General features: G+C 31.8%; 1 protein-coding gene across 37 annotated transcripts in view; it reads left to right on the top strand.

Annotated features, from left to right (window-relative positions):
• Window positions 1-16,299, top strand: part of LOC117122754 (rho GTPase-activating protein 26-like) — a 44,711-nt gene extending 28,412 nt beyond the window's left edge. For 23 of the 37 annotated variants that reach the window (XM_033268462.1, XM_033268497.1, XM_033268496.1 and 20 more), the window contains 7 exons: window positions 1,318-1,360; window positions 4,780-4,860; window positions 7,205-7,375; window positions 8,481-8,567; window positions 12,416-12,451; window positions 14,274-14,359; window positions 14,813-16,299. In XM_033268462.1, coding sequence (XP_033124353.1) covers window positions 1,318-1,360; window positions 4,780-4,860; window positions 7,205-7,375; window positions 8,481-8,567; window positions 12,416-12,451; window positions 14,274-14,359; window positions 14,813-14,988 — 680 coding nt within the window. In that variant the 3' untranslated portion in view covers window positions 14,989-16,299. The remainder of the gene's footprint in view (window positions 1-1,317; window positions 1,361-4,779; window positions 4,861-7,204; window positions 7,376-8,480; window positions 8,568-12,415; window positions 12,452-14,273; window positions 14,360-14,812) is intronic. The other 14 variants (XM_033268499.1, XM_033268498.1, XM_033268495.1 and 11 more) reach the window with 4 other exon arrangements.

The raw sequence follows: 16,299 nt of genomic DNA, 5'->3' as shown, positions 1-16,299 counted from the left end.
ATTTACTGTTCATGGTAACATATATAGTTTATGTTATGTGTATGAAATCATGTATGTGCATATAAATGTGATGTTTCATATGTGTATACTATGATTTGGTTTATGAATCTTTCTTATATGTGGGAACTTGTCATCTATAATGTATCCAATTGTTGATGATTTATTCATTGAAATATTATGTTGGTGTGTGTGTGTGTGTGAGTGTCCAGAATTTGGAATACTATTATTTTTCATAGTTGTATGATAAGGAATTTTGTAGTCACAGCTGCATATCTCTATGTCAAAGTTCAAAGTTCACATAAACATACAGAACAAATAATGGTGTAATTTTGCAGGTGTATTAACAGTTATCAGAGGTTGTTAATGATCAGCAAAAACTGTCAATTTTTATAAAAGTTTAGGAGATTGTATAACCATAATACTGTAATATTTTGTGACTTGACTTCTGACTTGTGCAGTTGTGACTATTAGAAAGCACTTACTATGTACTTTATTGTTATTTTCTACAATAGCATGAAAACAGAAATTAATATAACATAATTTATATATTATATATATTATATAAATTTACATAATTTAATATAGTATACATACTGTATATCAAGAAGCTCATACAGAGTTTGACTGTTCTTGGGATTGGTTGACTGGGTGGGGAGTTGTGAGGGGTGTGTATGTTTGTGTTATGTGAATGCTTAAAAAATGTTTTGATGATTGTTTAGTGTGTTCATATATTTAATCCTCATCCTTTAAATAATTTATGATTTATATTTAATTTATTTTCTGTGGCATCCTAATTTAATTTTTTTTTCTTGATGCATACCATGGACTTATTAATAGGTCTATGGATATACTATTTGTGTTCAACATATTTTTTATTTTTAAGTTTTGATTTTCATTTTAATACTATTATCCTTTTATGAAGTCCATTATTCTTAGAAATTAATTTCAATTCATTTTTTTTTTTCGGTTTTTGAGATATTTTCCCCAAAATGTATGTTTGTTGTGAGTGTATGCACAAGAAATTTATTAAAGTTTGATCATGTTATATATTGGTAGATCACTCCCTCATTCCAACATCCTATACCCCATGGCATCCCATACCATACCCCATTGCTCTGTCATATTGCTCTGTTTCCTTTCCGATACCCAATTCTCACATTGAACACCATTTTTCTTACCCATTCTCTCATATCTAGATTACCTCTAATAAAAATTCTCCTTCCTATCCAATCCTCTCCTCTCCCATATTGGAAAATCATTTGTCATAAATAATTGAAACCAATTAACATCGGTATGTTATATTTCCTTCATTATTAGGCCGCACAAGCAGTCAACCACCACTAGCGACAACGGATGAAACGTAAGTAAAGGCATGTAATCATGAATGATAAAAAAAACCAAAGGGAGTGTGCTTGCATCATTTCAACATTTCATAATCCTGTTTAAATTGCTGTGTCTACCTTACCCTCTACATATTGTTGTTTAGTTGATGATGTTACTACATGCCTTGTTCTTAAATGTTAGCTCATCTTTGACCTGTTGAGTTGCATCTTGATTTTAAAAAAAACTTTGTTCAATTGTGTGTTGACCATGGATAAGGAAAGTGAGAATAAGTAGGCATGATGGCATACCAGGTACTTCTGTCAGTGACACTGTTAATCTATATCTGTCAATCCATCCATCCACCCACCATAGATTATACAATGATCTATCCAGTCATTCATTTATTATTCATCATTCAATCATCCATTTATCTATCATTCATCCATCCACTTACCCACCTACCAATTCCTCTTCCTATTCATCCATCCATCCATCCATCCATGCATTGACCCTTCCAACTATCCATCCATTCATGCATCCATTTATCCTGCCATCTGTCCATCCATCCATCCATCCGTCCGTCCATCCATTCATTGATCTGTCCATCCATCCATCCATTATCTATTCATCCATCCACCCATCCATCAATGCTTCCATCTTTCCATCCATCCATCAATACTTCCATCTATCCATCCATCGATCCATCGATCCACCCACCCATCTACTTGTCCATCCATCCATCCATCCATCCATTATCTATTCATCCATCCACCCATCCATCAATGCTTCCATCTTTCCATCCATCCATCAATACTTCCATCTATACATCCATCCATCAATCCATCCACCCACCCACCCATCTACTTGTCCATCTATCCATCCATCCATCTAATATTTCTTTTTTACAACAACTTTAAAGTTATAAATAGTGGCTTTGTCAACTTGCCTGTCTTATTCCATAAGCCAGTTTCTTAGTTTGAACTGCGCATGACCGTATCGAGTATCAACCATGTATATCACTGGATATGTGCTGTTCAAATCATGAATTGGCTTATTGAACTTTTCCATGGTTAATAATTTGTAACATACACAAATACATTTGGTTGCTGACTGTGTACTGAAGGAAGATGTAATTCCCCACCCCCTTCTTCCATGTGGTGTGTACCTATGGGAGATTGCATGATAATCATGGTGTTCCTCCATCATAGGGAATGCTTACTACATTTACTTTCATGTTTTGTTTTGTTCATCTCTTTTATCAATAATCAAAAATAGTGACAAGACAATGATTTACATTATACCTAAGATCTGGTTTGGTGACAAAAATCAGCATAAGTGATGATTTTTCAGTTATGATTCTTTGAAATCATTGATGGTAGATGTGGTTGTTTATTGAGTAGTATTGTGGAACATTGGTGTTAGAAATAGAGAGAATGAAATGATATAGCTGTAACGTTTTTAGTAGTCTTCTATCCCTTGTTGTCAAGATCATAGAAAGGTACTTTCATACACAAACAAGTGTTATGATGATGATTTTTTTCTGAGTTTGTACCAATACAACAGACAGGTACATGTCTGTATGTTATACAATTGGTATTGTTTCTGTTTGCCTGTTAATTCCTTTACTTTGCCACAGTTTATTTTCTGCGCTCTACTAATAATAAGATGAACTAACTTCAACATACCATATTTATACAATACTATCAACTAACACTATATATTTTTTTTCGTAACATTTTTTTGAAAAAGCAAAACATTGTTTCTTGGTTGTGTTCATGTTAATCAAATATGAAAAGAAATTTTCTTCACACAAATTTTAATTATATTGTCCAGATTTGAACTGAAGACCATCTGATTACTGTTTGGGTGCTATAATGGATAGATCATGCCATGAGGCTAAGCAACAAATACAAACATCCAGTCATATTTCATGTTGCACCTTAGTGGAGGTTCGAAGAAGGGAGGTTTTTTAAATACTGTACATCTTAGTACTTCTGCCATAGTGATACAGTGGTAAAATACCAAAAGTAGTAATTTGCCTCTCTAAATAATGTTATTTCGATTTTCAGATGCTAATATTATAGTCTAAAAAGCACAATTTTGGCTGTTCTATGCCATAAAGACTCTCTCAGTGGATCCTACTTTAATACATTAGAAAACATATGCCTAACAAAATTTTCCTTTATTTTGAAATTAGCTTTTATATGAGTTAGCTTGTGGACATTTTTTTTTCTTGCTCACAAGAGTGAGAAAGAATGGTGCTACAAAAAAAACTTTGCAATTCTCACACACAGTTGGTGGAACATTGTTTCTGAACAGCATTCTGTGTTTTCAATCCCAGCATACTTCAAAAATAAATGAGCAAGTTATGCCTTCCTTAAATTTTATTTTAAGTATAGTTTATGTTATTGTTTAAAATATTGTTTTATTTATTTTCCTAATTTAATTTGATCTCACAGAATGCCATTTAATCTGTTTTATAGACTTTTTATTTTGAAACAATTTTCATCAGAGAAATATTGGGAGAAGTAACTAACATATTAATCTCCATCATAATAAATAACATGCACATTTGTTTTGCGGATTCTTTCATTTCATTTCTTACAAATTTCATGCTGGACTGTTGTTGAATTGTTATTCTCCACATCCAGCCAGTATAAATAGCTCCATATGTAGTTATTGAATAATTACTCAGAACAGCATTTGAAAAATATTTTTTTTAATATTCTATATATATTTTAAGTGGCCCCCATTAAAATAGATTGACCATTGTTTGCATAAAATTCATAGTGTTCAATAATTTAATAATATTATCTGAATGAAAATAAAGTTTTTGTGTTATTCGTTGAATTGTTTAATAATTAAACAGTCACTGCAATATACCAATGTCTATGCAATCAAAGATTCATAGAATTAAAAGACTTTAAAAATTAATTGGTTTAAACAAACATTGCATTATTAATTCCATTGCCATCCAGTATTGCAGGTTTTATGCAACAAGAATCTATGATTTGCCTGTATGTGCGTATGAATGGTGTCTTCACATTCAAATATGGGTATGATGATGTCATACCACGCCCATATATATATTGCTGTTATGATGATATATCATACCTAAATATGGGCATGACAGTGTCATACCATACCCATATATGGGTGTTATGTTATATGACACCTAAATATGGGCATGAGGATGTCATACCACATCCCCATATATTGGTGTTACGGTATTATATCACATTTAAATATGGATATATCATATCATATATCATATCTTTAGATGGCCATTATGATATCATATCACATCTATTAGGCAAATCATATGTATTTGTCATATGAAACTAAGCCATCCAGACTATCCTATTGGATAAGGATAAACCAATCAAAATATATTGTATTCACATTAATACTTGTGTATCATCTTTGCTTTCTAACTGTGTCTCTGCTCTTCTCTAGTGCGTTGCATCCACCAGCGAGCAACTTAGTAGGTGTACGACCTTTCTCATCAACCCTGAGCTTTTGGAAAAAACAACAGAGGTCGGTTGCTTATTCATTGCGATGATACGTAATAACTGATCACACGGGGGCAATATTTTCCCCTTTTTAAAAAACGCATAAACCATTCACTTTAACTAATTCACTCAGTAACACTCCTTCACCAAAAAAATTGCACATTTTTTACAGTGAGTAAGGGGAGAGGGGCCGCCACATGTGCCAGTCCCACTACTAAGGTGGAGAAGCTCTAATGCAGAGGGAGTTTCCACTACTAGGATTGTAGCAGACCCATGTTAAAAAACAGGTTAGGGCCCACTACAGAGAAGAATAGAACTTCCCTCTATAATTGTAAAAGTCAACAGAGGATGGAGAGGGTTCAGTACACAGGAAGTGGATGGGGGACCATATGCTCTTAACCCTCCTATATGACTAGGACTTCCACTGGAGATTCTCTTAGGCCTCTTCCGAATCTGGCACCCTTATTAGTTTGCTTTACTTGCTCAACAACCTTGCTATTATTTGCTATTATGCTGTAATGATTTCGTCTTAATAGTCAATAGATTCGGAAGAAAAGATGCCTGCGCCCAAGTTTCTATAAAGATTTATTAATGGTGGATTAACCATTGAGAAGTTTTAAAAATTTACAAGAAAATTTGAGAGAAATATTTTTTTTTGATATTTACAATACTTGGTAATACCAATACCAATGTAGTTCAGGTAATAGAATTGTGTGCCCCAAATATGCGATAGTGGCAGTTGTTGTGCCTCAAAAGTGTATAGAGAAGGTACATTATGAATAATGGTGTTTGGATTATATTGTGGTATATTTATAGATGTATTTATAAAGGAACAAGTCATTGAAGAATATTCCTCTTGGATAATTTCTTTTTTGCTTTAATAGATTTTATAAACATTAAATGATGGACTACATACATTTTTAATATAAAATGTTCCTAAATTTTATGCCTTAAATATTCGATGCTATTACAGTCATTGCTCATAATTCTAAGCTCTTATGCTACTTAGTGTCAGTTTTCTGCAGTACACTACCCAGATAGCTAGCTCTTCAGTACTGGCCATCTTTAATTTCTGAGTTGTTTGCTTCTGGCTATCCTAAGGACTAGAGTCGTCTGAATGCTGGAAGCGTCTGCTCTTCATTATTCTGAATTCTAAAGTTGTCTGCTCCTCATTGTTTAGAACAATCAGTTGGCTGCTCTTTTCTGTCGTAAATGCTAGAGTCGTTTGCTCTTAGCTGTATTGAATGCTAGCATGATAAAAAAAAAAATACGGTGTTGTCCCTTTCTATTTCTGATTCCTATTTTGATTATTGTGATCTTCTGTATCTTTATGAATAAAACAGCCTGATATTATACCGACATAGTAATACCATAAATTGTAATCCTTTAGAAATTAGCAGAAATTGAATATTTACATTCAATTCTGTGATATAATTAAATTTGGAGTCTGTATTTTATGTATTCTCTCTTATAGATGTGTAATATGACTTTACCTTTTTTCCTTCTTATATCTGAATTTTATTTTTTTTTTCACAAAATATATCTTTTGCTAATACTGTATAAGTGTTGTCTTTTTCTGTACAATATTTAGATGTATTAATTAATTTGAAAGCCATCTCCTTCCTAAGAATTAAGACCTTTTTTTTCAGTCATCAATTTAGATTTAAATTGAAAGTATTTCAATAAAGAGTATTCTTGGTTATATGCATTTCATGTTCAGCTATGTTTGATATCTCCATGTGCTGTAGTGACTCATTGTTTTGACAGTTTCAATGCTGTATTGAGTCATATGTTGTTAATGGCATGTGTAACATAGATTTATTTAACTGCACTTTAAAGTGTCTGATTTTTGTGTAAACGAATGTCTACTGCATGTATGTTAGTAAAATATTGTTCAAATTGCATTCATAGATTTAATGAAAAATAATGTTAGATTTGAAGCATGTCAATTTTACTGCTGGATGTCCAATTTTTTCTTCTTTTTCTTATTCCAATTCTGAACTTCTTACCCACCTGATAGATGGCTGACGAGAGTCAACATCCTTATTACCATCTTTATAAACAATATTGCCATTGTTACCACAACCATCACCACTTCTTGTGATTACTGCCACCTATTTTTCCAATCTTTGTTGTAGTCTCAGACCATTTCCACTATCAGCATCAACATCGCAGCTATAATCAACATCGTTATTATCTTCATCATTGTCATGCCCCTCCACTATCATCGTATTATTATCTCTTTTTAATCAACATTGCATCTTTTACATTCCACATATTAAAGTGGAAAAAAATAATATACTGGGCCATCCTCCTTTGAAGCATATGACTTAAAATTGATGTGCTCACTGCTGAATTCATTCTCACAGAGAGACTCAAGACCTGCAGCAGGTGAGAACAAAAGGTCAAGGAGGAGGGGGCATTACCAACTTCGGCAATGGAAGCACATCTACTTCGGGGTCAAGTACCAATGCATCGGTAGGTGGCTCACCTTCCATGCCACCCAGTAGCAAGCCTGCCAGCGGTAACCCTTCACCCCTGTAAGTAAAGCTTGATATGTTTTATACACAAATAACATGTTCGTAATTATTTTACAGCTTACGATTTAATAGTGTCTGTACATAACACATTTTGGGCTTAGCTGAGAATACACTAAATTTATCTGATAGATATTAAACAATCTTTGATCAGATTTTTATTGATTTCTAACAGATATGAAAAGACTATTTTATAATCAGGTATTTCTAAGATAGGTACATTATCACACAAAATTTGAACTTCTGTTTATCTCTAATTTACTTTCTAAACCTGTCTTTTGAAATTGGGTTTCAGTAAGGTCTATTGTATACATTACAGTAATTGCCATAGTGTATTGTATAAATCCTCGTGTATTTTCTATATTTTCTAATATATAATGATAATGATTATCTTTTTTTACCATTGAATGTACAAAAATTGATATATCAATATCATATTATTTTATAAAATTAGAAAGATTTGTAATTTCTTCAAAAAAGAAACCTTCCCATCTGAAGATAAGTTTTTTAATATTATTAGGTTAAATGTAGGTTACAAAGTTAATTTAAAACAATGCTTTTATTTATGAAATACTGATATACAAGTTAGTTGCAGAAAATGTTTAAACATTTTTTCAGTTAATACTATTATTATTATACTATTTTAAATTTCAAGCTAAATGTTTTCAAGTTACAGCCAGTAGGTTCTTAATCTACCAGGCTCTTAAGCAGGTGTTTACTGTATCTTTGTATGTGTGCATGTTTGAAATATAGATGAATGAAAGAATTAGTGTTGTATTGAAAGATTTTCTAAGTTTGATTGTTTTATGTTTACTATTTTCTTTTAATTCTTTTGTTCATTTTCGTTTCTTTTATTCACAACCTTTTTTTTCTTATTAAGCCCTGTCCAGGCTATAAAATTTTATTACAAAAAACATGTGACATGCCTAAATATGACATCACATCATGACCATATATAGGCACATCATGACTATATATGGGCCTAGAATACAACAGTTATGGACAGAGCTTACTAATATAATCTTTTCGTTTTAAAGTCTTGCTAGACACCATCGTTTTTATCTTCATTTGAGTATAAAATGCACACTATACAAATGTCCTTTCGCAGAAGTAACAGGGATGGTAGATTTCCACATCCGAGGAGTAATACGAACCCTGTCGCACTTCGTGGCAATGCTACCAATAGAAACAGAAGGTTTGTTTGTTGTGGCATTACATGTTTGCTTTTTTTTTTGCGCCCGTTCGTTGGACTTTCGCATGCCTCATCTTCGCATTTGTTCGTTCGTCATGTGAGTGTGTTGTGATTGTTGCCTAGTGTGTTGTCTCATGTTCCATATTTCCATTGAAGCATAAAAAATCATAAAAGTGCATGTTGCATTTGTTGTAGGCTCATTAAGGAAACAAATAATGTGGTGTACACCAATGCTGGTGACATATGTATTATAAGTTGGTCTACTTGTACCATTTTTTGCATAATGTTTAGAAACTGGAACATATGGGTTTTGGATAACTAGTACTATTATTGTAAATAACGATTTTCCCATATTATATCAATATTTAGGAGAATTGGACGGCTAGTACCATTTTTAATAAAGTGAGACTTTGTTATACCTTGTTTTGTGAACCAGTCTCAAGCTGATAATGATTAATTCAATAAAATTTAATTAATTAATTAATTAATTAATTTTTGCCTGTCAGCGCATACCTGCCGCAGTGAAAAATTTGAAATTTAAAATTTTGTTTTTCTTTATTTTTATCCATCTACCACAGCCGTGATATCTCGTGATAGAAATTATTATTTTTCCTCACAATTAAATACAAATTAAACATTTATCACTTTTAATGAATATTGTACATTTTTTTGACATCACATTCTGAGCATGCCCTCAGTTACTTTTTAACCACACAGAAAATTATATATTTTTCCATTCTCTGAAGGTTTGTCTAAAACAATGGTTGTTTTCGACTTGTCGTTTTTTGTTAAACCACGCCCATCTGCGCAGTGGTAAAATCCTTCTTAACGAAGATGACCAGTTGAAAACTGGTAAATACTCGACAAAACAAAATGGCTGCATAGTTACCGCGATACACACTGTGCAATCAAGGTTGCTTTGGATTGTGGCAGTATGGGTTTTTCGTAAAAACTTTTTTCATCCCGTTTTTTAATTCTGTTAGCCTACAATTATTTTTTGACTTCATGTGGGTAAATATTTTAATTTTTATTTCTGAAAATCAATCTAAATTATATTAACGCAAATGTTGTTGCTTAATCTGACCAATCGGCTATGTTTGTTTTGGTCACGTGGATAATTTAACACTGATTAACATACTCTGATTTACGTTAATTTTCGTTGTCAACAAATCTATTTTACAAAACATGCGAATGAAAATAATACTAAATGAAAAATCGTAGTCAAAGAAATAGTTGAATAAGCCCAGTGTTTACTAAAACAAGTTTTAAAAAAGTCCTACATAATCATTGGGGTTTAGTGGATAGAATGACAGCATTAATACACTTGGAATCTAGACTTATTAAGGCAAGTAAGGAAATGATTATAGATCATGAACCATGAAAATTCACAGTTAATGTGTGGGTCATAGGTTTTGGTATGGGGACCACCTCACTGACATCACAAGCTGTGTGACACCCATTTGTTACTTAGCAACCCATTTGTTACTTAGCAACCCTACCCAAGCATGCAGTCCACCTAATACATCATAAGGATTTTGATTTTGATTTTTAGATTTGATTTTTATGATGATCTGTTATTGTAGAATTTAAATTCCAAATCACTGAACTTTGGAAATGATTACCAATTTTTTTGCATTTAAATTACTCAAAATTTAAAGGATGGGTTTTTTCCTAGTGTGGGATAATACTAGTTTGTAAGAAGAAGGGGTAAAGGTAAAGAAGAGGAGAGGTGATGAAGAGGAGGGGGTGATTCTTAGTTTTACTAATATTCACAAATATGAAAGTACAGTACTTTATATGTATTATGTCTATTAATTGTGTGTTAAATGTATATAACATTTGCATGCCTATGTTTGATGTAAGCTTCATAGAATTACCAGTCGCTGTAACAGAGTTTCTCGACCGGATGTTGGTCTTTCAAAATCTATAATAACAAATAATATTAATAACAGACAGTGAGTTGTCTTTTAAACAATTCACAATTAATATTGCAAGTTACTTTTTACTAATTAACAAGAGTAGGTTGTGTAGATTAAATGTTTTTTTCTAAAACCCATTAAGTAACTCACACGTTTTTTGATAAAGTGCTATATAAATATTTTTATGAAATTAAATTTTGGAAAATATCTTGGAACCCTTTATGCTTTATAAGCTAAATATATGCATAAACTCATATTGGGCTTATTATTGGGAGGTTAAATTTTGTTTTAATACAAATACCTCTTACTTCACTATAGCTAGTACTTTTTTACTGTATATACAAATTTGACAGGAATTTTTTTAGGCAGAGTGTCTTTTAAAAAAAATATATATATATTAGAATGCTGTATATAAATATTTTGCTTCTAACAATGTGTCTTTGATATTACTGCATTAATTCCATTTACTCAGTCATAAATTGTAAACATATTCAAATATATTTGAATTTCATACATTGGATATTGCTTAGGTTCATATCATAATGCAATATTTCAATATTTGTCATCCTAGGCCTATACATAATATATGTAAATATGACAACCCTCCACTGCAAAATGAGTCATGTTGCACCTCTTGTCAAAGTTACAAAAAAGAAAATTGGGACCTGAATTTTAAGAAGTACAGCATCCGTTCAACATTTACAAGTTTCACAATCTATGTTATTATAGTGACTTTTATTTTAATGTATTTCTTTTCTTATATATGAATATTTACTGATTGTATATATCAAGACATCCATTTGTTTTGCATTAAATTTTGTCTTAAATCTTGAAGCCTTCATTTTACAAAGATATGAGTTTAATGTTTAAATATTTATAGTTTTACCATCTATTTATTATTGTAGTAACTTCATATGCAAACAAAATCAGTTAAATGCTTTATTTATTTCACCACATTATATATCTTCTTTATTATGCATAAAAAAATGAAAGCTTAAATATTTATTTATAAGTCAGTAAATATTAATAGAAGAATAGTATCTTGTCTTTATTCTGTGTTTATATGTATGAACCAATAAATCTCAACTTTTAGATGTGTACTATCTATACCATTTAAATTAAATAAATGATGACTGAAATCTCATTTTGGTATTTGGTGCAACAAGACTCATTTTCTAGTAGGAGTTTGACCATCTCAGATTTCAAAATATAACAAAAATATATACAGTATATATATTTTTTTATTTGCACCATCATCTTTTAAAATATAATAAGATGATTAGCTTGAGGTTTTTTTTAATTTAAAGTGGCTACTGTTCCTAATTCTGATTGGATATTATTGTCTTAATCCAATGTATATGAACAATAACATCCAATCAGAAATTAATTTGTTTAATATTGGTCTAACAATAGCCACTGCCTTGTTTATTTTGACTGCCTTTTGATTGTTATGGTTTTGAAATTATGTAATAGTAACATAACATCATAAGGCCAAACAAAAAATTGTTTGTTTGCCCTCCTCCACCCGCCCCTAACTCACTGAAAGAATAGGGGCGGAAAACAAAAAAACTTCAAAAAAGGGATTTTTTTAGCTTTTTTCTTTACAAATTAAAAAAAATGTGAGTGAATTTATCTTTATTTTTTGCCAGATGCCCTACAAATTAGTCTAAAATTGTTGTCTGATGTAAGATATTGCAATTCTAGGCCTCTGTGGGTTATTTTTATTCCATCTGATGAGTATTACAAAAAAATAAAAGATAAAATTTAAAAAATAACTTTTTCCACCCACCCCTATTTATCGTTTAAAAATATGTCAAACAAACAATTTATTTTATTTGGCCTAATGTATAATAATATAATTTAATATAATAATAAGCTTATGATATTGAAGGCTTATTTCATCATTCCTTATTTGGTATTTTGTATTTGCAGCGCCCCGTGTGATTGTTTGAGGAGACAGACACATTGGTAACCAAAATATCCCATAATAAGAATCTTATAACATTTTGCATCCCACAAAAGGCACATCTCAAGAAGTCACCTTCTGTTTGCATGGAGAAATTAAAAAAAAACACTGCATTTCATTCTGCAACCATGGTAACAGCTAACAGTGCAATGTCAACAACTATCATTACCATGGAAACTACTATAAATAACAATGAGAATAATAAGATTTAAAAGTACTCTATAAAAATACAGAAAATGCAACAGAATATTTAACAAAACTTTCAATTTTCTATCAGTACCATGGAAATTGCCATCAGTAACACGGCAACAAAGAAAAGTACCTATCAAAAAAATATAAATCTAAAATTTAAAAAAAAAAATGTATGTTTTCCGATCCTGATCAAGCTAAAATTTTAAAACCTATCTTCGTTTTTTTTGGCACAATTTTTTTCCTTTTATGAAGAGGATACTAGAAAACCTTATGATGTATCAAAAAGCCACTTTTCAAGCTTCATTTTCAGAAAAATGAATACTTTTAGCACCCAGTTTACCATTTAAAATGAATCAACATTAATGACTGATAATCAATCAATCAGTTACTGATTTGTTGAATTATTGATTAATTTAATTGTTGTAATTATTATCGTTGTTTGGATGCTTCTGACGTTTATTCAGTGAATTGATTATCCAATCAACACTCATTCATTCTTGCATTCATTTATCTGTTCAATCACTCAGTTATTTATCTTGTCAGAACTGCACACTAATCTCGTGTCATTCTCATACGTGCTCATGACTTTATGAATCATACACTCAATCATTCTCATACTTGCACCCGTCAATTCTACTCTCCTGTGTTCATGGCTCTCGGATATTCTCATACATGCTCACTCCATGCTCTTGCTTATGGCTTGGACATTCTCATACATGCTCATGACTTTATGAATCATACACTCAATCATTCTCATACTTGTACCCATCATTTCTACTCTCCTGTGTTCATGGCTCTCGGATATTCTCATACATGCTCACATCATGCTCTTGCTTATGGCTTGGACATTCTCATACATGCTCACACATTCTCATGGTTCAGATATTCTCATATACACTCTTGCTCATTGCTCGGACATTCTTGTACATGCTCGCACATGCTGTTGCTCATGACTCAAATATGTTCATGCTCTTGCTCATGACTTGGAAATTCATAAATGTACATGATCCGGACATTCTCATACATGCTTATACATGCTCTTGTTCATGGCATGGACATTCTCATACATGCTCATACTCTTGCTCATGGCTCGGACATTCTCATACATGCTCACACATGCTGTTCTAATGACTTCTTCATACATGTGCATACTCTTGCTCATGGCTTGGACATTCGTATACAAGGTCACACATGCTCCTGCTCATGGCTCACATTCTCATACATGCTCATCTCGTACATGCATTTATAGGAGAACTCTTGAGATGTCCCTTGTTGTCATTCCTATATCTACTAATATAAGCTTAGTTCATCAATAACAAGCATTGCAAAATTAATTCTTAGAATGTGTCTGTGCTCATTTCTTAAAAAGAAAAAAAAAAGATAGAAAAGACCAATTTCAGAAATTGTATACTTTAAACATGGCCGAGCATTTTAATTTTCTGTTTTTTAATCACAGCAGTTTTTTTTTGTGCTAATAATCTTTTTAGCTAAGGACTTTTGTTTTGAAATACAACAGCAATTATGTTAATTTGTTTTTAATATTGAATGGCACTTTGTTAACTGCATGTAAATAATGCCTGCATTCTATTCTTCTCAGCTGAGACTTGATATGTGAATGTTTCTTATCAATAGGGGGCGCTGTGTCAGGACTTTGTACGCTTGTGAGGCAGAGAATGAATCTGAATTGTCATTTAACCCAAATCAAGTCATTTTTAATGGTAAGTTGTCACTTTTTATTTACAAGAATCGGCGATAATTTTTCAGTACAATTATGTCCACATATTACTTTTCAGTCATTATTATTTACTCTGCTGTAAGTCGTGAATTTCTTTTACAGTTGGCTTAGAAATTGAAATAAAATAAATGAATAAAAAAGAAAAAATTATATTTTTGTTTAATAGGTAGATTAGAAATTAATAATTGCAAGTAATCGATAATGCTTAGTTTTCTATCTATAGTTTATAGCATATTTTAAAGTAATTTAACACTCAGTACATAAGAAAAATACATGGGATGCAAACATATTACCTGATGTATAGTGGAATATAAATATAATATAGGGTACTAATGTACACCAATTCTATACATGTTAGTATTTTTTAAACATTAATTACTTAAGAGATTATTTTCATATCTTTTTTTTTTTTTTTTTTTTTTTTTTTATCATTTAGTCCATTCTTCAAAAGAACCAGGATGGCTGTTGGGAACAACTGAAAATGGCAGAACAGGGCTTATACCAGAGAACTATGTACAAGACTTTGTTGCCTCTGACATTGCATTCGTACCTCCCGACAAAAACATACATCAGGAAAAGAGCCCCCATACCCCTAAGGGCACAAAGATTTAGCATTGATTGAAAGGACATAAGAGTGTTCTAATTCACTTTTCAAGATGTGATGTTCATGTTCTTGTGTATGCATAGCCAGGTGTTCTTGTGGGCACAGTTCCAGGTGTTCTGGAGGACACATGGCCAGGTGTTCGTGTTGCACATGGCCAGGTGTTTCTGTTAGATCCTTTGAATATTTATACATCTGAACATTTATCCAAGCTCTCGGCCTAAAAATGTTTGGTAAGAGATTTAAAAGCTAAATGCACGAAAGGTAATATAACTCAAGTATATAAACATTACCATTCGATGTCACAGCCTGTTGTCATGCTATTAATGTTTTTTCATCTAACTCCATTTTATGAAGAGTAGTAGTAGTACTAAAAATGGGCAGATGTTCTGCCTTTTACCCTATGCTCTGAAAATGTTGAGGTTTTTTGGCTCGCTATCTTATTATGCATATGTAAGCTCCTAAGCAAAGGAGGAAGCAGTAATCGTCAACAAACAAAATTGAATGTGGATGACACAAAATAGATAGTAAATAAATTAGTAGTTACCAAATTGTAAGTACAGCTAAACAGCAAAATTATCTTTCTATTGATGAAACTATAATTTTTTGCAGTACTGAAGTGTTGTTTTGTATGCTAATTTGCTGATTAGCATATTGTTAAAAGATACACTGTATGCTGTATACTGTTCACCTGGTATGTAGGCCTATGTTAATGTGGATGTACCATAGGGAATGCACAATGAAAATTTTGAAATGTTGATTTGTTTTATGTGGTATTGCACACTGATGGGCTGGATTAAAAAAAAAACAAACTTGTACTAATTATATATATGTTTCAGCAATTCTGTTTTGATGTATTAATTATTGTGCCAGGAGGGGCACCTTTATTATCGTATTCGCATTATTTTTATTCATAAGCTATTCCAAAATTTAAAGATTTGTAAGATTTTTTTTCCTGTTATTACTAGCAATTTTCTCACATCTGTTTGATCTTGTGTTGGGAGTTTTGCATAGAGTTAATACCTGAAATACATTAAAAATAATACAAATGTAATATTTTACAATTAAGCTATTGAAGGATTTATGGCTGGTATAACATCTTATATATTATATGGTTGTTAGTTTTCCCACCGACAGATAATGCAAAATTGAAGAGGGGGCTCAGGAGCCTGAATATCATATGCAAATAACTGTTGTGAACAAGAGATACTACTGTGAACTTTGATCTTGCTATTTTAGAAGTTGCTAGTTGGCTTGGCGGAATATTTTTATATTAAAATTAGGTGGTCAGGTGTGTAGGCTGTTTCATCCTGAGGTGTGCG

This window comes from Anneissia japonica, unplaced genomic scaffold (assembly GCF_011630105.1).
Source record: "Anneissia japonica isolate Jap-2015-1 unplaced genomic scaffold, ASM1163010v1 scaffold288142_len361356_cov169, whole genome shotgun sequence".
Taxonomy (NCBI): domain Eukaryota; kingdom Metazoa; phylum Echinodermata; class Crinoidea; order Comatulida; family Comatulidae; genus Anneissia; species Anneissia japonica.
The sequence above is the reverse complement of the archived record's forward strand: the minus strand, read 5'-3'. Positions and strand labels throughout refer to the sequence as shown.